The 24753-nt window shown below is 66.8% G+C and overlaps 1 protein-coding gene across 1 annotated transcript; it reads right to left on the reverse strand.

Moving 5' to 3' along the window:
- Positions 1 to 212: 212 nt before the first annotated feature.
- Positions 213 to 23924, reverse strand: ASPG (asparaginase). Its single transcript, XM_060097866.1, has 16 exons — positions 23843 to 23924; positions 18988 to 19096; positions 18284 to 18395; positions 16632 to 16757; positions 15043 to 15126; positions 14293 to 14419; positions 10710 to 10822; positions 8438 to 8620; positions 8228 to 8341; positions 7600 to 7716; positions 6181 to 6276; positions 5775 to 5938; positions 3255 to 3341; positions 1190 to 1289; positions 764 to 844; positions 213 to 233 (listed from the first exon to the last, which is right to left on the reverse strand). The coding sequence occupies exons 1-16, from the start codon at positions 23922 to 23924 to the stop codon at positions 213 to 215; spliced, it is 1716 nt and encodes a 571-aa protein (XP_059953849.1).
- Positions 23925 to 24753: the final 829 nt, after the last annotated feature.

Consider the following 24753-nt stretch of genomic DNA (forward strand, 5'->3'; position numbering starts at 1 on the left):
GGCCCTCAGAGAGATTTTATTGCCACTCTACCCAACAAAGACCTTTAGGCTGCGTTCTGGAAACAGAATGGGAAGCAGCTCCAGCAGCGAGGAGGGGGGCAGGGGAAGGGGGCGCACAGCACAGTCAGAGCCGCAGGGGTGGGTCTGCTGCCATCCTTCCAGCAGGTCTCAACAGGAAAGAATGGCTTACGCTGCAGCAGGACAGCTTCAGGTTAGACACCAGGCAGCACTTCCTGACAGTGGGAGGTCTCTGGAGGAGGAGTGGAGGCCCAGGTACTGTATGGGGGCGGAACAGACAGACAAGCCCGGGCACCTGTCAGTGGGAAGCAGCCTTTCACAGGGGAGGGACCCAAGGACCTGAGCAAACCCAACCAGCCTGGAGAGTCTTCCGCAAGGCCAGCTGATGGCGTGGGGGTGGGGAGTCAGCTGGAACCTGGCCCACCCAACCCAGTGGGTGCTGGTCCTGGTGGGGCGGGGCAGGGTGGGCAGGCCCCCTCCAGGTTCGGGGAGCTTCTTGGCCATGGCTGGGGCCTCCAGTGCCGCGGCAGGGTGCGCCATGGGGCAGGGTGCACTATGGGGCGGCCGGACAGGACGGAAGCAGGGGGTCTGGGGTTGGCCCTCCCTCCAGGCAGTTTGCAGCTTCCCACAGAGGGTGCGCCCCACCCCCAGGAGGGGCTCTGGAGGCCCCACTGACTTAGACCGGCTCTGTCCCCAGGACACAGTTCCCATCAGGTCCAACCCCACAGAGGGGTGGGGGACTTACTGGGCCCAGGGCCTGGTCACCAACCCCATCCTGAAGGCTCTGCAGAAGGGCCACCACTTCCAGGTTCCCAGCGGCCTCTGCCTGCAGGGTGGATGAGGGGGAACAGGGTAGGGGCTGCCTCAGGGACTCGGACCAGCAACCTGGCCCTGAACCCCACCTCCCACCCCCAGCGGCCCACCAGGCTGCCCTCCCACCCATGCACCAAGGACCCCATGGCTCCTCCGTTGCCCTTGTCCCCACAGGTCTGGGCCCTGGGAGGGAACCTGGGGCAGGAAAAAGGGACAGCCCTCCCGCCCCTGTGGTTCCCGCATATGAAGTGCATCCACCCAGAGAGCAGGAGTTTGGCAGTGGGGAAGGGAGAGCCATGGAGCTGTCAGGGAGGCCTTCCTGGAGGAGGTGGCCTCGGAGGGCAGTGGTGGCACTCACGACAAGCAGGGCGCTGCGCCCGTCATAGCCCGGCTGCCTCAGGTCGGCCCCTGCCTGCCACCACGCCTGCAGGCCTTCACAGTCTGCCCTGGATGCCAGCCTGGGAGGGGGAGCCGTCAGAGGCCGCTGGGCACCTGTCCATCTGCCCACCGGCACTTTTGCGAAGCCAGCCCCAAACAGCTGACCCAGCGGTGCCCGAGCCCTGGGGCGGGAGTGCAGGCGTCGCTGCGGGCCAGCAGACGGCCTGGAGTCTGGTTTCACCCAGCAGGGGTGACTGGGGCTCAGGTCAAGGGTGCACACACGAACGCATACGCGTGAGGATGCACGCACACGCGCGCACGTGCACACACACCCCACCCGCTGAGTGCCGTCCGCCAGTTTCATATCTTACAACACCCGGCGGGGCCCACAGAGGCAGGAGGAAAGTCTGAGGAGGCGGGGGAGTGGGGGGATGGCCCTGGACCCAGCAGGCCGCATGGGGGGGTCCTGGCTAGGAGGGGCCCTGGGCCGGCCTGCCCTAGGGAGGTGGCGGGGGACTCATAGAGCACCTCCCAGGCCCTCGTGGGGTCGTCCCCATCCTCCCTTTGCACTGAGAGGAGGCCACTCCCCACCCTGGGACCAGGCAGGGAAGGAGTCCAAGCCAGGTGTGTGCTGGCCAGGGCCGCCGGGCAGGAAGGGCCATCCTGCAGGTGGGCCCTCGGGACTCCCTCTGGGTCAGGACACGGCAGCAGCAGCCCCCAAAGCGGCGCTGGGTCATTCCTGAAGTGAATCATGCTGATGGCGCCACCACCCGCCCCGCCCCCAGATCTGCCCCCAGGCCTCTCGCGCTGGTTCCCACACACACTCGCCTCCTGGAAGAGCCGGCCAAGGGCCCCCCGCAAATCCAGCCAAGCAGCTCAGGTCAGATGACCCACTCCCGTGGGAGCTGGCTGTCACTGCCCCCCTCTGCCTGTCTCCCCATCTGTCAACGGAGCCATCGAGGCCCACCTGGGGTGCAGCTCTGAACCAAGTCACCCCAGAAGTCCCTGCAGAGCCAAGACCCACCCCGCCTGGGCCCTGCCGCCATCCCGCACATCTGAGACCCACCCCCACCCCCACCCCAGCCTGAGCCCTGTCGGTGCTGAGAAGAGGCAGGTGAGCCAGCGGGATTCGTCCCCCCAGGGACACTGCACTCCAGGGAGGGAGGGGCTGAGGCTGGGCCCAGTGGGCTCTCTCCACCCCACTGTGTCTAGGACGGGGGCCTCCAAGGCTCGGGGGTGGGGGGATGCTGGCCGGTGGGGACAAGGGGGCCAGAGCTTCAGGTCCTCTTCCTGGAGAACAGGCAGCCACCCCTCCTCACACACAGCAGCCACGGTCTAAGACACCGCCCTTGTCACCCAGCCCACACCTGGGGGCTCTGACTTCCAAGGGCTTCCGGCCCTCCGGCCTGCCCCCCCTCGGCCCCTCCCCTCCTCGAGGCCTCAGACCCGCCCACGGCAGCCCAGGCTGGACACAGGAGGGGCTGGCGGGCGGGAAGACAGCGACAGAACATCAGCAGCGCCACACGGAGGGGCCCAGGGGACGGAGGACGAGCGCAGCCCTGGGCCTGCCCCCTGCCCGGCCTACCACCACCCCTCCCGGGCCTCAGCCTCCCCAGGCCTGCTCGGTGGCCGCTCAGAGCGGCTGAGGTCAGAGTCCTGCTGGCAGCTGGCAGCGGAGTGCCCACCAGGGCAGGGCAGCCGCTGGGCCTTGATGTCCTCCCTACGACGGGGACGAGGACCCGCCGCACGGGGCCACGCGGGGCTCCCCCCACGGGGGAGCGCAGCCGCGCGTGAGAGCTGCCGACTGCCCTGCCCCCACCCCGTGCCCCAAACTCCCCAAACGCAGCCCAGCCGACCCCTCCACGGCCCTCCTCGACCCACACGCACGCATGCACACTCTCACACACCCCCCCTTGCTGGACCGCTCCCTCTGCTAGGAACGAACCCCACCCTCAAGTGCTCCAAGGGCCCAGCTGGTGCACGATGGGCTCTCCCCCATCTGAAGCCCGCGTCCCGGGAAGCACAGGTACGCCTGCGACCCTCACCTGCATAGCTCTGTCCCCGAGTCCTCCAGCTCCTGGGGGGACAGGCAGGCCCCAGCTGCCCGCAGCAGCCCAATGACACCCTGATGCCTGCCGTGAGAAAGAGCATGGTGACCGCCTGCCCGCCGCAGCCTCCGCTAGACGCCAGCAGGGCCTGTCCTGTGCCCAAGACCAGGAACGCACCCTCCCCAGACTAGGGCCACCCACCTCTGTCCCCAGCACCCAGACCCACGCCGGGCGGGGGGACGGTCAGTCAGCCCTGGCTGAGCAGCACATCTGTCCGCAGCCCCCCCTCCCGAGGCCCCGAGGCACTGCTCTGGGCACCTTCGGACAGCCCACCCTGGAAGGAGCCTCCCTGCCGAGCTCACACCCGCCAGGGCCGAGTCTGGGCAAACGGAATCCCTTGGGCTGGTAGTCTGCTCTTGGGGATGGGGTGGGCATGAGACACTGACCGAAGACCGTGGGCGTCAGGCTGGCCCGGAGCAGGGCCCAGAGGCCTGTGGGTGTCGAGGCACCTGCTCCGAGCCCAGGGAACAGAGAGCACAGAGCTCCGAGGCTGCCCCCTTCCCCAGTTTGGGGGTGTACCATCAACTGCATGGTCACCCCGCTTTTAGGGAGCTGGGGAGGAGAGTGGGGTCTCCCCCACCCCCCCAGAGCCCTCCAGGGTGAGGCCAGCCCTTCCAGGGCACAGCAGGGCCCGCTGGGGGGCGAGCCAGGAGACCGGTTCGGGAGGCTGGGGACGAGCGGGTGGGACCAGGACGGGGTGAGCTCACCATGCTGCCACCCACACCCAAGTGTGAGCCGCAGAGTCTCCAGCCAGCTCACCCGGCCTGGGCGCCACGGGCACACCCCAGGCGCAGCCCTCTCCCTCGGTCCCCCGCCTGTTCTGAGAACACTTTGATGCTCCCAGGAGGCTGGGAGGGAGGGGCTACCCCACTGCCCACTGCCCCAAGGGTGAGGCGCCCCGGCCCAGGACTGAGCCGAGTGGTCTGGTGGCCTGGGCTCTCCATGAGACTCATGAAACCCCCAGAAATAACCCAGGGTCCTGCAGGCCGAGAGCCCCCTGGGGAGGGCCCGGGGCCTGTGGCAGACGCTAAACCGAGACCAGCTCTGCGTTCGGAAACAGCAAGACTATAAGAGGTGGAAAGCAAGGGCTGTGATACCCATGTCCCAGACACACACTCACACCCGTGTGCACCAGTGCACTCACGCTCATGCTCGCACACACACTCTCACACACAGGTATGTATGTGATGCCCCTCCCGGCTGCCGGGCAGGGGACGGGGAAACAGGTGGGAGAGCAGTCCCGGCCCTGCCGCTAGGTCTGCCCAGAAAGTTCCAGGCCTCGGAGCAACGTAAGCCCCTAGAATGCAGGGCCAAGTGGCTACCAGGCCCCACCCGTGCCCATCCGCCGTGAGTTCCAATTGTCTGTCAGAGTAGGAGAGGCCTGCCCCTCGGAGAGATGCCAGGCGGGCCTGGGAGGGCAAGGAGACAGCCGCCCCAGCAGAGGACACGGGTACAGGTGCTCACCAGCCCCGATGCCTGCTCATCCGGCCTCGCGCTGGCTGGCTGGCTGCCCGCCCGCCAGGCCCAACCCCAAGGGAAGGGGTCAGAGCCTGTGACCCGGCTCCCGGGTGGTGACCACCAGCTCGTGCGTTTTCCTTCACATGGATCCTCACACAACCCGCCCTGCAAGGTGCCGCCGCCCCAGCCTACAGTGCACGTCACAGGTGAGCACACAGGGAGGCCCCTCCGGGGGGCCCCAGCCTCTGGCTTTGGCTGCAGGGCAGGGGGCCTCTGCATCTCCTTAGAAGGAAGGAACCAGACATCAGATGCCCACAATGCCTGCCCAGGGCCCTGGGGCCTCAGCAAGAGCTCAGCTCTGCAAGTCTCCACTTGGGTGGGGGCCCCCCAAAAACCCAGGCTGGGGCCCTGCCTTAAAAAGCCAGGGTTTGTTGGATGGGGCCATCTTGGGGGACACCCCCACTAGCATGCATGCTGAGCCTGCCCCCTTGGGGACCTGTGCTCACCCAGCCCAACGTCTGGCACTATGTCACCTGCTCTGTACCTGCTCCATCCCAGTGCTGGGTGGGGGGTCTCTCCCCTTGCCCCACCCCCAGCCCCTCAGGTGGAGGATGTAGGGAACACACATGAGACCCCTTGTGCTCTGTAAGCGTTTTTCTTTTCTAGAAATTCCATGCCAGGGTCTTGCCGGGCCTGCCTGGCTCAGCTTGGTGGTCACCTCCAGGAAGCCCTCCCTGACCACCCTGTCCAGAGTCAGTCCTCCCAGTCTGGGCCCTGTTCACACCTGGCAAGGTCACCGCTAGTGCCTAGGGCCCAGCTGGGGGTGGGCGAGGCTCCAGGAAGCAGGCGTCCTTGGTCCCACCTGGCTTTGGCTGGGGATGCTGTGTGACCACAGGTACCCTGAAGGCCCCCTCGGAGGCACCCCTGTCCAGGCCCTGCCCCACACGGCACCCCTGCCCACACATCCGCCACAGTGCCTGCCCCCCACCAGCCCAGTACCTGCCCCTCACGGCCAGCAGCAGCGGGCTGAGGCCATCCTTGTCCCGTGCATTCACGTCCAGCCCTCTCTGCAGCAGCATGGTGACCACCCCAACCTGGCCCCCTCGGGCGGCCGAGTGCAGCGGAGTTTGACCACCAAAGTCCTCCAGGCTCAGGTCACTGCCCTGGGGCGATGCAAGGGATCGTCACCCACTGAGAGGAGGCCGGCCAGGGCCAGGTAGGCCACAGGGAAGGGACAGGGTCGGGGTGCACCCAAGGGGGGCCTGACACAGCCACGTGGCCCCCTCGGCTGCAGGGAGGTGAGCAAGCCCCGGGACAGGCAGTCCTGCCCATATCTGGGCAGCACCCCACCCCCCGGGGCCTGGTGCAGCTGGAGCTGGTCCCCGAGGGCGGGCAGGGGTCTCACCAGCTCTGCAAGCGCCTGCAGGGCCTCCAGGTCGCCAGCGTGGGCCGCGGCACAGGCCAGGCTGGGTGCCAGGGCATCCCGCACGTCATCAGCCTCCTGGAGTGAGGGGGCACCGCAGCACCTTGGGACCCCTGCCGCTTCCTGGGGTCCTCAGCACCCCCAGGAGTGGACAGGGCCAGGAGCAGGGGAACAGGTGGGCAGAGGTGGGGCGCAGGGCCCGTGGGAACCCTGCTGGCCCGCACACCGCGCCGGCAGTGAGTCCCAGGACGGGGTCCAGCGCCCCCTCGAGTCTCAACAAAGGGGCTGTGGGCACACCTGAGGCCTACTCGGGACCCCCACCCCGGGAGCAAAGTCCAGGCGGGATACAGGCCCCCACCTGGCTCCGTCCCAGCAGCTGTGTGACCGGGGCCTGCCACCCGCCCATGAGACCCACGTCCTCGCCTGCCTCCCCTGAGGGCCAGGAGGCAGAGGTAACTCATAGGGCACCTGCCTGGGGGAAGGTGGGAAGGGGTGCCTGGCCCTCCCCAGAAGGAAGGGCCGCCTGGCCCCGGTGCTGGGAATTCCATGGGTCGCCTAACAGCTCCCCAAGGCGCCAGAAGGCTGGGGATCCCATCAGAGGCCCCCGCAGGCATCCCCGCACCAGGCACCATGGTGGGTCCTGACCCCTGGAGTCACTAAGGCCCGAGGCATCCGCTGGGACGACAGGCCGCCCGCGTCCGGCTGCTGCCCACCCCTGGCCAGCAGGTTAAGTTCCTGCCACTCTCCCACCCTCACTCTGCAGAGGGAAAACTGAGGCACGTGGTGTGACCCGGGTCAGCAACGGGACACAGTGCCCGTCTCCTGCCAGGCGCACCAGGTCTGGACACTTCTCCCAGAGGCCGGTGCTGGGGGTGGCGGTAAGGTGGGTCAGCGGGAGGCCCCAGTCACCCCCGTGAGCCTGGCCCAGCTTGAATCTCAGATCCCAGGCCCTGAAGCAAGCCCTCGGTCCCTGCCTGGGCCTGGGCACCCTGGCTGAGAAGGGGAAGGAGCTCCAAGCCTGGCCCCTCTTCCCGGGGAGACCCCAGAGCAGACACCTCTCTCCCGCCAGCAGCAGGACGGACGGAGTTGCCCGTGGTGCCTGAGCGCGCCCCCCTCACGAGGCAGCCCTGCACCAGGGCCAGCAGGCCCGGCCCGGCTGCCCCCCGGGGGAGCGGCCACGTTCTGAGTACCGTGTGCACGCTGCAAGGGCCCCTCTCGACGGCCTGGGCCCTTCCCACACACCGGCCCACGAGTCCCTGCAAACCCTCCCCACTGTGGCCCCGAGCCCAGAACCAGTTCACGCCTGGTGGTTTTCTGCTCCTGGCACCAAAATGCCAGGGGACGGGAGCCCATCCCTCAGGGACCCGCCGCCCAGACCCCCTCGCCCACGCTGGACAGTACCTGGCTCAGCCTAAGGAGCTGGGCGACCCCGCGGCCCAGCGTGCTGCCCCGCAGAGAGGGCCGGAGCTCGTCCGCAGCAGGCGGCGTCATCTCCCCGCGCAGGTCCCTGGCCAGCAGCTGCCGTGGGGGCACACGGAGAGCCGGGCCAGCTCCATCAGGGCCCAGACCCGGCAGCCCAGACCAGCCTCGCAGGCCAGGCACCCCAGGCCCCAGGAGAGGGCTGCCCAGGGCCTGAAACTCCTCCCTCGGGCTCCATGCCTGAGGCCGGAGCCTAACCCTAGCCAGATCCCCACACCAGGCTAGCCCCACCCTCCCGCCCTCCAGCTCAGGGTCTCCCCGGGCCCCTGTGGCCTCTGCCCAGCCCCAGGGCCCGGGGACAGCTGTGTCTGAGGCCAGCCTGAAAAGCAAGAGGGAGGGGATACCCTGGGAGCAGTTTGGGGATCCTCGGCCCAAGCCAGACCTGGGGCTCCTTGAGGTGAGGACAGGCAGTGCCTGGGCTTGGGGCTGGCAACCGATCGGGGGAGCCCCCCCGTCCTCGCCCCCCTTCCAAACCCAGGGATGCATCCCCCGGACTGGGCCCCACTGCCCACCAGTGCGGGCCCAGGTCCCCCGCCGGAGGGGCATGCACCTCCTTCCTGCCGTCCAGGCTCAGCCCCGGCAGGCCAAGCACATACGACAGCTTGGCCAGGGCCGCCTCCGATGTCATGTCGGAGCCTGAGATGGTGCCGGCTCCCGCCAGGGCCTGCAGGAACGGAGGTGCCGGCGGACGATGGGGCACGGGGTCACGGCCGGACTTGCCCCTGCCCTCCCTCCCAAGGCCTCGGTGTCCCCGCCCCACCGTGCCAGCGCCATAGTCCGAGGTGACGGCGCCCTGAAGGCAGTGGGTGCAGTTGACGATGACTAGGCCTCGCTCAGCTGCCACCCGCAGCTCCTGAAGCAGGTCGGGCTTGGTGGGCCCGTTTCCCGATCCGAAGGTTTCCATGACCACGCCCTTCAGGGGGGGCTGCAGGAAGAGCCGGACCTGCGGGGGCCGGGAGGCGAGGGTGAGGGGCCTCGCGTCCTGCTCCAGCCATGGGGACCAACAGGCTGGCCCTGCACCCTCGGGGCCCACCACGCTCCCCAACACATCCCCCCAAAGGGACCCTTGTCCCCTTCTCAGTGTTAAGGCCACAAACACCGTGGAAATGGGTCAGAGGTCACGAGGAGCCAGCTGGAGATGAGAAAGGGCCATCAGAGGTCTCACGGGGTGAAGGGCCCCCCATCCCAGCCGGGCCACCACACCGCCCCTCCCGGCCCCTGGCCCCTCCATCCGGTCCAAAGCTCTGCCCCGTCTGACACACACAGGTGATGCTCCCAGCAAGCCAGTTTGTGGGGAAAGGGCCCTGCAGCTAAATACACATGCAGGGTTCTGCTTAAGCCAGGGTGCTGTCCGCACATCCCACGAGGCTGCAAGGCTCCACTGGAAGACAGAGGACGGGGGCTTCCCTGGTGGTGCAGTGGTTAAGAGTTCACCTGCCAGTGCAGGGAACACAGGTTCGAGCCCTGGTCCAGGAAGATCCAACATGCCGTGGAGCAACTAAGCCCGTGCACCACAACTACCGAGCCTGCGCTCTAGAGCCTGCGAGCCACAACTACTGAGCCCGCGGTGCCACAACTACTGAAGCCCACGCTCCTAGAACCCATGCTCTGCCACGAGAGAAGCCACTGCAATGAGAAGCCCGCGCACCGCAACGAAGAGCAGCCCCCGCTCGCCACAACTAGAGAAAGCCCGTGCGCAGCAACGAAGACCCAACGCAGCCAAAAATAAATAAATTTAAAAAAAAAAAAGAAGAGGACAGGGCCTGGGGTTTACCTCGAACAAGGATGGTCCCCTCAGAGGCCACCCTGCGGGGACACCTGCTGCCCAGCTCAGCCCTGCCCTGTGTCAGCACGGGTGGGCACAGCCCAGAGGCCCCAGGGCTGAGCATGTCTGTCCCTGAACCTGCTACACGGGGAGCCCAGAGGCCAAGCTGCTGGCCTGTGCGGCAGGTGTCCAGCCCTCCGGCTGTGCCCCCATCAGAGCCTTTCACACCTGCCATCGGCTCCCTCTGCTTCTCCAGGTAGAGGCCAAAGGTAAAAGCAGACCTGTTCCTGGCAGATACCCGGGAGCGGGGAGACTGGAGACTAGGGCCCACTGCTGGACGACGTCACCACCAGCAGGCCCTGCCCCGACGGCCCAGAAGTCCCCGTCGAGTGAAGCCCTGGGGGTCCCGTCCCCCTGCCTGAGCTTGGCCCAGCTTATGGCTCTGCACTCCCCCAGCTACAGCATGTTCTAGAAAGACTTCACAAGCCAGCATGTTTTCCCAGAAGGAGCCTGTGCAGCTCAGCCCCACTGAAGATGGCAGCCTCGTGCAGTGACCTCTGGCTACTACACGATGTGAGACCCGTGCGTGGGATCCGGCCACCAGCCCCTGGGACGACCCTCATCTTCGAGGGCAGCCCTCACCAAAGCGCGCCTCCAGCAAACCCCTTCTGGTCCCATCGCGGCTCTGCCCCGTCTGTCCCCAGCGCCCTGGGAGGGGAGCAGGCTCCAGTTCACAGACTGTGGCCCAGAGGTTAAAGGCAGCCTGACGTCGCCCCAGGTACAGGGACACACCTGGGAAGCCACGTGTGTCAGGTAGAGGAGGGCGCTGCAGTGCCCCGCCGGTCACAGCACTGAAGCACGCGTGTTCTGAGGCCCCGCAGCCCCACACTCAGCGCCAGCGATGCCCAGAGACGCTTTTACCCGAGACCCTCCATCCAACTGGCAGCCCAGCATCTGGGCCTGACTCACTGGGCACGACGGAGGCAGGCGCCGTGTCCACCCCAGAAACAGCTGGTGGCCAAGGGGTGGACGGCAGGGACCACCAGAGCGGCCACAAGAAAGAGCAGCGTCCAGGGCTACACTCCACCAGCCTCAGAGGAGCCCTCGGAACCCGGTGCTGTGACGTCCGCAGGGACAAGCCCAGTTCACAAATACGGTGAACGGGCTGAGAAGGCAGCGGAGGGGGCGCAGGTCCCAGTGACACGAAGGTGGGGAGGGGAGGGGGTACAGGAGGCAAGCACCGCGGGGGCTGAGCCGGGGTCCCTACCAGGGTGGCGGGGATCCCAGGGTAGAGGCGCAGCAGGCCGACGTCGTGCTCCACGCTGCTGTGCACCACCAGCCGGCCCTGCCCACGGACCCTCCGCACCAGCTCCCAGTTGACTGTGAGGACAGAGGGACCGAATGCACACCTTCCGGCCATCTGCAGGCCCCGGCCCAGCCTCCCCGGACCCCCCGGACCCCCCGGCCTCCGTCTGGTGCCTCCGGAGTCCCGTCGCCTGCCCCCTCTCCCAGCTCGCTCAGGCGAGGGGCGCAGCTTCAGCATGAGCCAGCCCCCGGGGCGGGCGTGGGGGCCAGGGGGCGAAGAGGACCCCGCAGGGACGGAGGCCACCAGAGCCCAGCAGGCCACGCCAGTGCAGGAGAGGGGAGAGGGCAGGTGGAGGAAGGGCCTTCCAGGCAGAGGGCACGGCACGTGCAACGGCGAGAAGCCCAGCAGACGGGGCAGAGCCAGGGGATCACCGGGAATCTGCGATCCTGGATCCCAGGAGCAGTCGGGGCAGCGTCCTCTGACCAGCCAGCCTCACGAGCCCCTTACTGGGCACCGACCTGGCCCATGGCCCAGCAAGTCAGTGAATGAATGAATGGATGGATGAATGAGTCTTCTGGATCCCTAACCTTTGGGGAAAGAAAACCTTCATCTCATTCACCCCAAAGTCTCAGAGGCCTAACGTGAGGCCAGCCTGCTCTCCACGCCCAGGGTGGCTCCTGAGCCCCGCGGAGAGGGAAGGGGGCAGTTACGTGGGGTCAGTGCCCGCCACGCAGAGAACTCCCCAGAGCATCAGGCTCTCTGTGGGTCTAAAGGCTGCTGCTCTGCAGGGACCAAGCCACCAGAGGCCTCCCAGCCCTCCTGCTCCACCCATGGGCAGGGGGCGGGGGTCTGGGCAGCAGGCCTGGCCTTCGACCCTCAGGAGCCCGGCGCTGAGCCCAGGGTCCCATTCTCTCGGCCCCTCACACATGGCAGCCTCGAGCAGGCAGAGGCCGGGCTGAGGGAGCAGGTACCAAGGAGGGCCCGTTGTCCAGCCCAGGGAAACTGAGGCCCAGGGAGGTAAAGGGCCTTGCCCAAGGCTGCCCAGAGTCAGGTGCAGAGCCCGGAGGGGAATGCGGGCTCCAGGACCCCCGCCCAGGGCTCCTCCACCACCCCAGTCCCGTGGAGGGGGGTGCAAGCCTGCGGGCCTCCTGCTGTTTCCACCAGAGCAATTCTCATATGATAATAAACTGAGGAACGTTCCAGACACGTGCTGCCCTTTCACGGGGAGCTGGGAGGGTGGGAGATGCGGGGGCTCTGGGGGATGGGCTTGGGAGGAGGGCGGCCGCAGCATCCGGCAGCAGCGAGGGGTGTCCTTCGATTTCGGGCCCCGGCCCCAGCTGGGCGAGCAGATAAGACGGCGGCGGGTGGGAGCGAGGCCACCAGCCAGGACTTATGGCTGCCGAGGGGGGTTTACGGAGACAGAGCGGGCCCGCACCGCCCCGCCCGGCCAGCCCAGCCCCCTCAGAGCCCATGGGACCCCAAGTCCTTTCACCTGGGCCTACTGGACACCAGGGGACCGCTGTCCCCATGCTCAGAGGGGCCAAGAGGAGGAAAGGTGGTGTGAGGACCACCGTCCCTGCTCGGTCCTAACAGTGCCACCGCAGGGCCACGCAGCGGAGCCCGCGTTAACAGGGGACACTGGGTCCCGCGTCCCCTTCAGCTGCCGGGACCCTGCTGGCCTGAGCCTGTCGGCCTGACTCCCCCTCCCTGGGGCCAGGGCTTCTGCACAGCAAGGACCTGGGGCTCCTGGAGGCCCGCTGTGGCCGCACGTGCCTCACCCACTAGGGGAAGGGCGGGGCCAGCACCCACCCCCACGGGCGGGGCCAGCACCCACCCCCACCCCCCGCCGTGCACCCCTCCAAGCCCGGCACAGCTCCCCGCCCCTGAGCCCCCGAGCGCCTCGTCTGTGACGGCTTCACAGAGGGGAGGGAAAACGCAACAAAAAACAGTGAAAGGGCGCCGCCGCCCCAGTGCTGGTGGCAGCCCCCAGCTCCCCGCCTCCCCAGGGGCCCCGCCGGGCACAGCCCAGGCAGAAGCTGCTGTTTCTCAGCCCCAGGTGCCGGGAACAGCCCGGGGCCCTCACACACCACACGGGCACCCTGGCTGGGGGACACAATCCTCCTGGGATCACGGGCTTGGGGGTCCAAGGGCGGCCTCTCCTCTCGGGGCCTGCCCCAGCCCCGCGCCCGGCCAGCCGCCCGGCCCAGCCAGCACCCGTGTGCCCTGCACCTCAAGGCCGGCGCGGGCTTGGCATGACACAGGTAGGGGCCTGGGGATCCAGGGTGAACTCCGCACCTGCCAGTGGGCTGCGTCCTGGGAGCTCCCCTCTGAGCCCCAGAGAAGGTGTGACTCAGCCCCCACGGGGGAGGCAGGCCTGCACAGCGGCCGCCCCCTCCTTTCCGCCCACCCCTGCTTCCTCGGCTGGCTGGCACTGGGGCAGGAGGGGCTGAGCGCCACTGCCCACCACAGCAAGGGAGCGATCTATCTGCCAGCACCAGCACGTGGGCCACCTCCTCCAGGAAGCCTTCCCTGACTCTGGCCCCCAGAACCCGGACGTGCTATACACAGCTTAGACGCACGGACCGTTCTGGGCCTTACCAACCCCCGGGCCGCTCCAGCAAGCAGGGTGGGTGGGCAGGGGGAGGGAAATGCAGGGTGAGACCCCCAGGATGAAGTCAGGGCTCGGGGCCGCAATGCCTCCCTGCATGGTCCTTCCCTCCTCCTGCTGTAGCCCCACAACCGCCTGGCAGAGATCCTGCCTGCCACCATGGCTGGATGCCCACGTCTCAAAGGCACAGGAGGAGACACGGGGGTGGCGAGGGGACAGCATGTAGACGGCAGGGGCTGGGCGGACAGCAAGGCCACCGGAGCGAAGCCGTCACACCGCCTCACGGAGGGGTTGGCCATGGCCACGGCAGACCCGGAGCGGGGCCAGGGGGCCCCGGAGACACACAGGAGAGCGGACATCCCGGGTGGAGAGAGTCTCCACGGCCACGAGGGCGGCTGAGTCGGGTGAGGCCCGAGCACCAACCCAGCAGCGCTCGCCGAGGACTAGGCTGGAGACGGCTGCTCACCAGGGTCAGCATCGGGGGTCCCTCGGGGGGAGGGCTCAGGGTCCACCACCCACGGGAGGCGTCGGGCAACCCCACGACGGGGACTGGGCGGCCTGCCAGGCCCCAGGGCACAGAAACACCCCTGAAAGTCCCCAGGACGAGGTCGCACTACCAGAACCACGTCCCCGGGAGGCCGAGGCGAGTGGCAGAGCCACTGACCGTCACTGAGGAACTCCTGGGCCTGGGGCCACGTGGCCGGGGAAAGGCACAGGAGGCTGATCGCCCAAACGCGGCCCCGCCCGGGATGGCCCCCCGGCTCCAAGCCGGGGTTACCTGCTGGGCACCCCCCCCCGAGCAGCTCCCCCCGGCCCCCGGCTTCTCCGCAGCCCCGGGCAGGACCCCGAGCCGTGCGATCCCACCCAGGAGGCCCTGCGCTGTCCCTGCAGCAGCTCCCTGAACGCCATGATGCGATGTGACCCCTGCCCGCTTACTTGTGACATCAGCGCCCACGGTGGCCAGAGGGGGCAGGTTGGGGGAGCAGAAGGCCGCAAACCTGCGCGTGTCCACCTTGGTCACTCGGTTGCCCCGAAACAGCTGGTTCTGGAAGAACAGGCAGACCTGCGGGGGGCGGGGAGCAGCTCAGCGCCGGGGAGCCCCTGCCCTGCTCAGGAGCTGTTCCCATGGGGCGGGCTGGGCACCTCGGCAGTGAGACAGGCCCTGACGGCGTTCCGTGAAGCCCCTCCCCAGGGCAGGCGACCCCCTCCCAGGGCCCCTCTCCCCGTCCCCTGAGACGTGAGGGGGGGATCTTGTAAATGTCCCCCGGTGTCACCACGTGACCGGGAAAGATGAAGAGGAAAAAGAGGCCTCTCCAAAACCACGCCGTACAACCTACTGATGGAAGCGTACACACGTACATATGTATGTAGTGTAAATAAATATATACCATACCGTGGGTATGAGACAAATATACGTAAACCACATATATATATATATACATGACCCGGAGAAAATCCAGCACACTGTCAGCAGCAGACGTCTCGGGGGGTGAGAGGCAGTGACTGTCTCCTGCTGCCTTCTCTATTTCCCTATTTTCTCTACGGTGACGGTGTACTTCGCGTTCAAGGGGAAAGACAGATCTTTAAACCCCTCCAGACGCGCCCCCGTGTGTCCCCCTGAGCACCACACCCCGAGCCCCGGGCTTGGGTTCCCAGGAGCCGCAGGAAGGAGGCAGGAGGAGGTACCTCGGGGATCACGTACTGGCCAGCCAGCAGCAGGGCACCCAGCAGGTTCTCACGGCCGTCGTTCCACAGGGCGTGGATGGGCACCTGGGGGAGCGGCCACGGAGAGGAGAGGGGCTGAGGCTCAGGCAGCGTAGGAGGGAGCCAGTGCAGAGCCCGGGCAGGGGTCCAGGAGAGGCGGCAGGCAGGCTCGGGTTGGTGGGGACCGCTGCTCGGGGAGCTGCACCTGCTGGCCACGCCAGTCTGGCCCACATCCCAGCGCCCTCTGCTCCCCACAGGCCCCAGTCCCCGCTGCCGGAGGCCGGCCGGATGGGCTCCTGCCCAGGGACCCGCCACTGCCCAGCCCAGCTCCCTGGCCCCGGGGCACAGAGGCTCTGGTCCCTCACTGCCCCAGCCAGTTCTGGACCGGGTGGCCAAGAGCTGACCGTGGGTGGATGCTATGGCCAGAAGCCTCACGCGGGGCCTCCGAGCACCGGGTCCCAGACCTGCTCCCGTGTCTACGTGAGGGCCAATGCCCCCAGGGCTGACTCTGACCCGTACCCAGATCCCCACCACTCCTGCCCAGGAAGGCAACAAAGGGCTGGACTGCTGTGGGGTGTGCAGACAGGCCGGCTGGGCAGGGGTGGGCCCAGGGCCTCCAGAGGAAAAGCCCTGGCCTGGGGCCACAGTCCTGGGTCCTCATAAGGGGTGTGGCAGTGGGCCAGCAGCCCCGGGCCTTGAGCCTCAGTCTCCCCTGCGTTATAACAGGGACGCTTCGTCAGGGCCAGTGCGGGGCTTAGAAGAGCACAAGCGTGATCCTTCCCGGGGCCGGCAGTGCTCATAATCCCGCCCTTCATCCCTTGGGAGAGGCCTGATGGTGATCTACACCCAGGGGCTCAGGAGGGTCTGGGAAGAGCCAGGGCAGCCTGCACCCCATCCCTCCACTCGAGCTCCGAGTGGGACGTGCTCGGCAGCAGTGGGGTGTGTGCGGTGCGGCCCTGGGCCTCCCCTGCGTGGTGCCGCCCCACTGTGACACCCGCAGGGACCACGGACAGAGCAGGGCAGGCAGCCGGGTCAGCACCTGGCAACGGGATTTCCCAACCTCTGACCCCGGGGAAGGCTCTCCAGGGCCTTGGGGAGGGCTGGCCCCATGGCGCCACCGCAGGCAGCCTCTGACGCAGGCCCCGACGGAAGTCCAGGCTTCCCCCACCACCCCCCTTCAAATCCAGCAGTTTTCTAGAATATTCCACCTGTTGGCTTTGGGGGTTGTGCTGGGTCAGGGTGAGAGAGGAGGGGGTAGCATGTGCCCAGGTGCCCAGGGATGGCATCGGTGGGAACCACAGTGCGAAGAGGAGGACAGCAACAAAAGGAGGGCAGCTGGACAAGGCCGGCAGCAGGCTGTGGACCCACCCCCAGGGTGGCAGGGCTGGCAACAGGCAGGACCAGGGCGCTGACCAGCGCTGGCCGGCTCAGACTGAGCAGGAGCCAGCTCGGGGAGCTGCCGGACCGAGCAAGGAGCCCGGGGACCCACCTGGGCCCCCAGCAGCACTGAACTGTCCTGTGGCCTCAGGAAGGCCCAGACCTTATGCCCACTGGGCAGCCCGGGTTGTTACCTGGGCACCAGTGAGGATGACCGTTTTCTGCAGGTTTTCCAGCATGAAGGAGAGCACGGAGGCGGCGAAGGCCATGGTGTCGGTGCCGTGGATGACCACAAAGCCATGGTACTGCCCGTAGTGGCTCTGCAGGAGGGCGGCAAGCTCAGGGAGGTCTGGCTTTCAGGGCCACCAGGAAAAGGAAGGTAAGGGCCCCACATACAGCTGGAGGGACCCGGGGAGGTACCAGTGGGACCCGGGTCACCGCTGGCCGGGGAAGCCCGCTGGAAATGGAGCTTCTGCCTGGAGTCCCGGCGCCCGTGTTCTCCCCTCGGGCCTCCCTGCGACACCCCTTGCCCACGAGAGAACTCAGGTCGGGGTCTCTGAACACTCTTATCTGAGGGTAGGAAGGTCCCCCCTGTGCAATGCCCGGCCTGGGCTCCCGAGCACACTGGTCAGCTCAGTGCTCCTGGAGGGCCCCTTGCTCAGTGACCACTGCCCCCAGGGCAGCAGGGGCTGAGGGGTGAGCAAGCCCACCAGCCTCTCGGTCCAGTGGGAGGGCCAGGTGCAGACACAAGCGACAGGCACAAGGCACAGCCAGTGCTGGGAGCCGGCTGTGACATGGGAGGTGGGGAGGATGCCGGCAGGCACACAGGCCACCTCTGCAGGGATGCACCCCCGGCCACCACCTCCTAGCAGGCAGCCAAGGCTGGGCCTCAGTGGGCAGCTGGCCTGTGTTGTGGTTGCAAGGGGCACAGTCCCGGGAGGCAAGGGGACCTCAGGGGACCATCTCTCGTGGCCCAGTGAAAGACCAAGCCAGGCTGGGCCCGTAGCGGCAGGGGAGCCGAGCCACGTGGCGGGCTGGGGCGCCCTCTGCTGGCCACACAATGAATCTGCGCATGGCTGGCCTCTGCAGCCAGGACAGCAGTCCTAGGCGCTCAGAGAAGCGGTCAGGCCCCAACTGTAGGATGCTGCTGGCCACAGAGCAGGGAGACTGCCCCAGATCACGGCTACGGACATTCAGAGACACAAGGGCCGGGCCCAGGGCCTCACGCGGTCCCAGGCGCTCACCGTGAGAGGGGTGAGGCCCCGGAAGCCGTTCTGCCCCAGGAGAACGAGACGAGTGTGGAACTGGGGCCAGCGCCCAGCTGCCAGGAAGGGAGGCTGGATGACAAGCCCCTCTGTGGGGAGCGGGCTTTCTTAAGGGAGGAAGGTGAGAACTGGGCCTGGCGGGGGCCAGGCTGGGGCAGGAATGGGGGCTGGTGCTGGTGGCGTGGGCAGGACACGGAGGAAAGCTGATGGGGGGCGGTTCGGGCTGCAGGTAAGGCGTCCACACTGTGTGTCAACCACGAGGCCCTCGCAGGCTCCGTGCCCTCCTGTGGGCCCTAAATCCACGAAGACTATACGGTCTAGGGTGGGCATGGGCACGGGGTGGGCCAGGCATGAAGTCTGCAGGGAAGCACTGCACGTCTCAGCCCAGGATACTAACGGGGACAAACTGACTGAACAAACCGAGACGGCCACCTGGGTCACTGCCTCGCCAGGAAAGCGGACGTGGCCCTCGATGCCCGCCCGCACGGGTGCAGGTAAAACGGCCTTGGGAGCCTTGTGGCTGAGGTGCGACCCACTGGGCTCCTGTCCCCAGCCCCGCCCACACTCCCCCGTCACCTCACCTCGATGGTCTGGGCGATCTGAACCCACTCGGTGATGGTCATGTCACTGGAGTCGAAGAGAGGCTGGCACTCCAGCACCGTGTACATGACCCTCTGGTCGGGGCAGGCGGGGCTGGCAGGCCTGCAGGAGGCGGACAGCAGGCTTGCACTCTGCGCCCGCTCGCTCGGCGGCCCCGTTCCCTTCTGCCCAGCCAGGCCCCCGCACCCAGGGCCGTGGCCGTGGGCTCTGCATCCCCACCGGCTCCCTTCCACTCGAGGCCCCAGGAGCAAGGACCGTGGTCCCGGGAGGGGCCAAGGACAGACCAGGCCAGGTTGCTCCAGAGCAGTGTCCCCTCCGCTCGGTGAGCCAGGACGACCCTGGGAGGAGGGAGGTCAACTCCCCGCTCAGCCCGCCAGCAGTGAAGAGCACCGGGCAGCCTGGGCCACGAACTGGGAAACGGAAGGACCTTCACAAGGAGGGGGCGCCTGGGGCCAGCCCTTGCCTCTCCTGATGGGCTTGAGTCCCCACGGGGCTCACTTGAAAGGGGGCTGTAGTCAGTTCTAGAGGCATCAAAGTGGGAGCCCGTGGGGACAGTATCCTCTGGCAGCTCGCCATGGACACACTAAGAAGCCACAGCCTGGCAGGTGCCAGTCTCAGGATGCCCCCCACCCCGTGACAGCTGGCCATCGTCCCTGCCCGGGACCCCAGAGGAGCCAACACTCACGGCAGCACTAAGGTGTCCTCGGGGAGGCCACAGGCCTGGGCGTGCCCCTCATCGTGGAACATGGGCAGCGTCCTCAGAACGGCGGCCAGGCCCTTCCCAGGGACAAGCACTGCAGGCGGGGTGGGGCAGGGGGCGGGGTCAGAGGCTGGTAGCCACCACCAGCACCGCCCCCCCCACATCCCCCCTCAGCCACCGGCCCCTCCCTCCTCACCGGGGGCCAGGCCCCAGCAGGGGTGGGGCGCTGGGAGCTGGCTGGGTGAGCTCTGGCCCTCAGGGAAGTCAGGGGCTGGGCAGACGGGCCTGCAGCTGCCCTGGGCCCTGGCAAGGATGGGCAGCTGCCCCGGGTCGGGAGTGCCAGTCTCACCCAGACAGCCCCAGGGCTCCGTCCCGAGGCTCAGGGGGCCCTGGCCTCTCACAACAAGGACACATGTGCCCACTCTCCGTCCCCCACTTCCCAGAACGTCCACACGGCTCTGCCCGTGGACACGCTGCTGGCTCTGCCTGCAAGTCCTCTACTTTCCGCTTCTCACCCGGCAGCTGCTTCATCCCAGCTCAGGACACCACTTCCAGGAAGCCCTCCTTGATGTCCAGATGCTGGTGCCATTCCCACACGCTCCCCGTTACCCTTTCTCCCTACCTGGACTGTGTGTGACACCTTCAGGGTCCAGCCCAGGCCCTCTGCCTGCAGCCTCCATGTCCAGAAACATGCATCTAAGGAGGCACTGGGCAGAAATGGTGTGTGTTCTAAGAAAACCCTGAGAAGTCACAAGTGTTTCCTGGAAACAAACAACTCCTCAGCAAAGGTTCCCAGAAGAAGCTCTGCACTGGGGTCCTGGCTTTTTGTCCCACCCTGCTCCCTGCAAGCTCCGTGACCTTGGGCAAGTCGGCTAAACTTCTCTGGGTATATGCACCCCTCACTGAGGTTCTGTTGGGCGTCTCCCACGTGCCTGGCTACGTCGAACACCTGGACACAGAGGCGAGAACAGCAGGGTCCCCCCTCGAGAAGCACCCTTGGCTGAAACATGTAAGACCTTCAGGACCAGGGTCAGTGGTCACCCTGGGCGACGATATTGCTCCCAGCCTTCACCTTTTGCCCGGTGTATCAGTCTCCTGCTGCTGCTGCGTAATAAACTGCCCCAAGTAAATCCCAGGCCCAGCTCTTGCCAACCCCCAGTAAACACAGTTGTGTTGGCCCAAGGATGTTCGTGGTGCCATCTCCCCAGCCATAGAAGGAGACCCAAGGGGGAGCACCTTGAACAGCCCCCCAACCCAGGAAGCGCCCTTTAGGGGCTCCATATGCTTTGCTGCAGGAGTGACGGGGCTCAGTAGACAGAGGGGACATCCGTGTGTGACTGCCAGCCCAGCCACCCTCCCGAGACGCCTGAAGTGTGACCAGGACACACACCTGCCTCCACAAAGGTCTGGACTCACCAGCCCTGACAGCAAGGAGGCCTGAATTCCAGACCCTGGGCGTTGAGGGAGGCTCAGAGCCGCCCACCCTTCTGCGTCAGGCCCCCAAAGGTGTCCCCTCCTGACCCCCAGGACCTGAAGTGCAAAGTCTTTGAGGCCGTGATTGAGTGAGGGTCCTGGGGTGATGAGATGATGCTGGCTTAGGCGGGTGGGTGCTGAATGCCACCGCTTGCATCCTTGTAAGACAGAGGCGGAAGAGAGCTGACACCCAGAGAAGGCCGTGTAAGGACAGAGCAGAGACACGAACACACCAGCCTGCAGTGATGGGGCATCTCCCGAGAGAGGCTTCTGCTGCTCTAGGCCCCCAGTTGTGGTCACGGGTCAGGGCAGCCACAGGAAGCCCACACACCACTCTTCACTCCAGCTGCCCTTCCAGTGGGTGGCACTGGGGTGTCCATGTAAACCTGGGGATCCACCGACAGGGGAGGTGATGTGCACGGTCACCTCCACCCAGAGCGAGGCTATTGCCAGTGGACAGTGGGACACTGGCTTCCGGGGACACCCCACGCCTCGGGGTGGCAGGAAGGCGCAGGGTCAGCGAGCCCCACACGGCCCAGACCCTGGTGTCCCCGCTTGGGGAGCCTGTGGGTGGACAGGCAACACCAGCTGAAGAGAAGGCTGAACTCTCCTTCTGTTCTATTCGCTCTGTGCAAAATTCTGCCGACACATCATTACACGAAGCAGCCAAAAGTGTGGAGAAAACAGCCTTGGGGAGGGTCAGGAAGTCAACGAACACAGAATATTTTTCTGGGATTGTTGTGATTTCCTTCGTCATTCTAAATAAACACCTGTCCCCCCAAGAAAAACAAAAATAAGGGGACTTCCCTGGCAATCCAGTGGTTAAGATGTCCACTGCAGGGGGCATGGGTTCGAGCCCGGGTCAGAGAACTAAGATCCCACATGCTGCGCGGTGCAGCCGAACAAACTTAACAACAACGAAACAAACTAATAAATAAACATCTGCTTTCTCATCTAATTCTGATTTTGTAAATTGTAGTCTCTTTCTCAGCACGGGCCCCCAAGCTTCAGGCCCTACAAAAGCAGAAGCCGCCCTGCCCAGGCCTTGTCCCCGGGCCGCGCAGGCAGGGAGCTGAGTCACTGGCAGAGGCTCCACCAGACGCACTCATCCGTAAGGGCCGTCCCAGGACAGCTCAGGCTCTAAAACAGTGGACTTGTGAGCGTGCGGCAACTTGCTCAGGAAGGGGGTCTAGGCCAAGGGCACAAGAAGCCACGGACATCACCCCTCTGGATGAGGCTTGGCTGCCAGGCCCTCCGGTGGCCTCCTGGGGTGTCCTGGCACCTTCAGCTGCCCGGCTCCGAGGCTCCACTCACCCTGCTCCCCCCGCCAGGAGCCAGGCCCAGGAGGGACGCTCAGGGCATCAGGGCTCCTCAGCCGTGATGCTGCTCGGCCTTGGGCTTGGGGTTATGGGCTGATTTCGGATTCACGATGTCCCTTGACCAGCAACATCTTCCCCGAACTCCGAGGGGATGGGTGAGGGGCGTCCCTAGCTGCCACGGCCTCTGCCCTCCCCTCACCATCCTGACCTTTGGCAGCGCTCACGTGTGGGGCGCCGAGTGCCCTGCTGGCCACTGTTTACCAGCAGGCGCAGAAAGCCTCCCAACAGCGACAATCCAAACAGCTTTGCTGTGGCCGCCCCTCACGGCCCCGGAGCCCACATCAGCAGTGCCAGGCGAGTTAATCATTGATGCCCTCCGCCCTCCGGATCAGAATTCCCGGGCAGGAAGGGCCTGGAGTGTCTGCCTCCCCCCAGCCCCCAGCTGGGCTCAGAGAGGGCAGAGGCCAGCAGAGCACGGCGGCCCACAGGGCCCAGGCCTGGGTCCTCCATCCATCCGGCTCTGTCCCCAGCCTGGGATGCTGTCCTGAGGTCTCTTGGATGACCCCTGCCTGTCTGGAAGGTGCTCCCACCACACCCCATCTTTCTAGAGTCGGTCTCCAGGCCACCTTCCAGATGTGGGAGTTTACATCCTCTCTGGAAAATGCAGCGCCTGGAAGAGTGAGCCTGAGGGGCCCCGGGGAGGTGGGGGGCTGTGAGGGGATGCGACGCAGTGCAGGTGGGATCCAGGTCAGAGCCCACCTTGTCCCTGCAGCCTGGACGCTGGAGAACAATGAGTCGAGCTCAATGGAATCTCAGCAATCACAGTTGGCCAGGTGCCAAGCCTGGAGGGGCAGGGGTGGGCCAGGGCCCCAGACAGTCCAGGGATGCAGGCAGGGCCGGCCACTCCCCTCTCTGCCCCAGCCCTGGGGCAGCACGGGGCAGACTCCCCAGCAGCCCGGGAGAAGCAACTGGGGGGAAGGGTGTGAGGGGGTGTGGAAACCATGCTCCCCATCCCTGAGCCCCTCCGGGACAGGGCTCTTTGGGGGTCTGAGTCCTGGGGCCCAGCACAGAGTGGGCCTCAAGAGACGTCTGTGAATTGGCAGCCGGCATCGGGGGGTGGCACGAACAGGCCCAGAGGACCCAGAAGCAGTTGTTGGAGCGAGAAAGTGCTAGTGGCATCTGGGTAGCTGCTTCAGCGGAAACGGTGGCCAGGAGGGGGGTGCTGGGGAAGTGGCCCCAGGATCAAGGGCAAAGGCGACCGTCCTGTTAGCACGGGGCAGCTCTGTCAAGTGCCCCACTATGGGGCTGGCAGACGATCCGAGTAGGGGGACACTCCAGGGCCAGGTGTGGGGCTGCCCCGGGTGTGAGGACAGCCCGGACAGGCACCTGGGGCCAGGGAGGGAGCCCGGGGGGGCCTGTGTGGAGGGCACAGACAGTGTCCGCTCTCCCGGGAACGCTGGAACATTCTGCAGGTGTGTGCAGTCCTCTTCCCGCCCCTGCAGGACCCCAGGCTCCCCAAACCCGGCCCCTGCCCGAAGGGGCTCTGCCCGGCCTGGGGGCACCCCTGCCCCAGTGGCCCGCAGAGCTCAGCGCCCGGCCCAGCAGTCACTGCCTCGAGGACCGACTCAGGCCAACGTCACAGGGGCAGAGAAACGAAACGCCCAACCTGCCCGGACTGCTCGGGCACGTGAACACTTCCCAAAGGTGTCTGGTGCCCGCTGCCCGGCCGAGCCCGGGCCGGGAACAGCGGGGAAGCTGGGGTCGCCTTGCAGCCGCTCGGTGGTCCCGAGTGAGGGGTCTCGGCAGATTCTGAACACCTGCCCACCGGCTTGTCTGTGCGGGGAAGGGCGCTCAGACAGACGCCACGGTGGTCGAGGCTCGGCCCCGGGTGGAGCCGGCGACAGCGCGGGGGAGAGGTTGTGCCCCCGGGCGGGCTGACCGCCCACCGGGAGCGGCGGGGTCACGTGCGCGGCACCGCGGGGCCTGGCGACCCCCGACAGGCCAGAGGGCGCGCGGACGACCCCCACCCCACCCCGGCGCCCACTCACCGCCGCGCTCGCTCCGCATGCCGATGGTGCCTCCGGTGTAGATGACCAGGAGCCGCCGCTCGGACCCCGCCGCGCGCGCCATGCCCGTGAGCCAGGGGACCGGGGACTGACGGCAGGCGGCGGGGCGGGCAGAGGGCTGCCGGGGGGAGGGGCGGAGCCTGCCGGGGGCGAGGCGGAGGAGGGCGGGACCTGCGGGGGGGGTGGAGGGACCTGCCTTGGGGCGGATACTCGCTGGAGGGTCGGGGCCTGTCCCGGGATGGGGGGAGGGGGCGGGGGCGGGGACGGGGCGGGGCGGGGCGGGGCGGGTCCGGTCCCGGGTGGGGGGATAGGGGACAGGTCTCGAGCGATCCCAGGCGATCCGACTTCAGTGCAGCGGGCCGGGGCGTTTTGAGTAGCTGTGGCTTGTGGCTCAAAGGCCAGGTGCCTCACGGACGGTGGTGCCAGAGGACCCCCAATGCGGAGCGGGGTCGTTCTCCCCTCCCAGGCAGTCCCCCCAGGCCCTGGCGCTCCAGCAGATCCAGCACTGTTGACCATGCCCTCGGTGTCCAGTGCCTGGGATGGCGGGGGCAGGCAGAGACCCCAGCCGGCCCACTCACACCGTCCAGAAGGGCCCGAGGCGACCCCCTCCAGGGCTAGACAGAGCCCACCACTTTCAGTCCCAGGAGAGCCTACGGAGGGAGGGGAAGGGGGGTGCAGGGTACCGGAGGAACAAGCTGCAGCCTTCATCTCCGATGCACTGAGTCCGTGTTTCCCTCCCTCGGTGCCAGCACACCAAGGCCCTGTACCCTGACTGGCGGCGGTGGCGGGCTGGGGGGACGACAGGGACCACGACGTGGTTTGCTGGAAAATTGATTCCTCTCCAGAGAGAGCCCTTCCCGTACTTGATTTTGATTCCATGGAAGTGATGAAAT

The sequence above is a fragment of the Mesoplodon densirostris genome, chromosome 4, assembly GCF_025265405.1.
Source record: "Mesoplodon densirostris isolate mMesDen1 chromosome 4, mMesDen1 primary haplotype, whole genome shotgun sequence".
Classification (NCBI taxonomy): Eukaryota; Metazoa; Chordata; class Mammalia; order Artiodactyla; family Ziphiidae; genus Mesoplodon; species Mesoplodon densirostris.

Bases quoted from the DNA above. Each gene is read 5' to 3' on its own strand.
- ASPG (XM_060097866.1), bottom strand. From the start codon at position 23,924: ATGGCGCGCGCGGCGGGGTCCGAGCGGCGGCTCCTGGTCATCTACACC. The intron at 15,127-16,631 runs GTAACAACCCGG...CCGCTCCCCCAG, and splicing joins TCATCCTCACTGGTGCCCAG to GTGCCCATCCACGCCCTGTG. The intron at 1,290-3,254 runs GTGAGGGTCGCA...TCCCCCTCCCAG, and splicing joins TCGGGGACAGAGCTATGCAG to GCTGGCATCCAGGGCAGACT.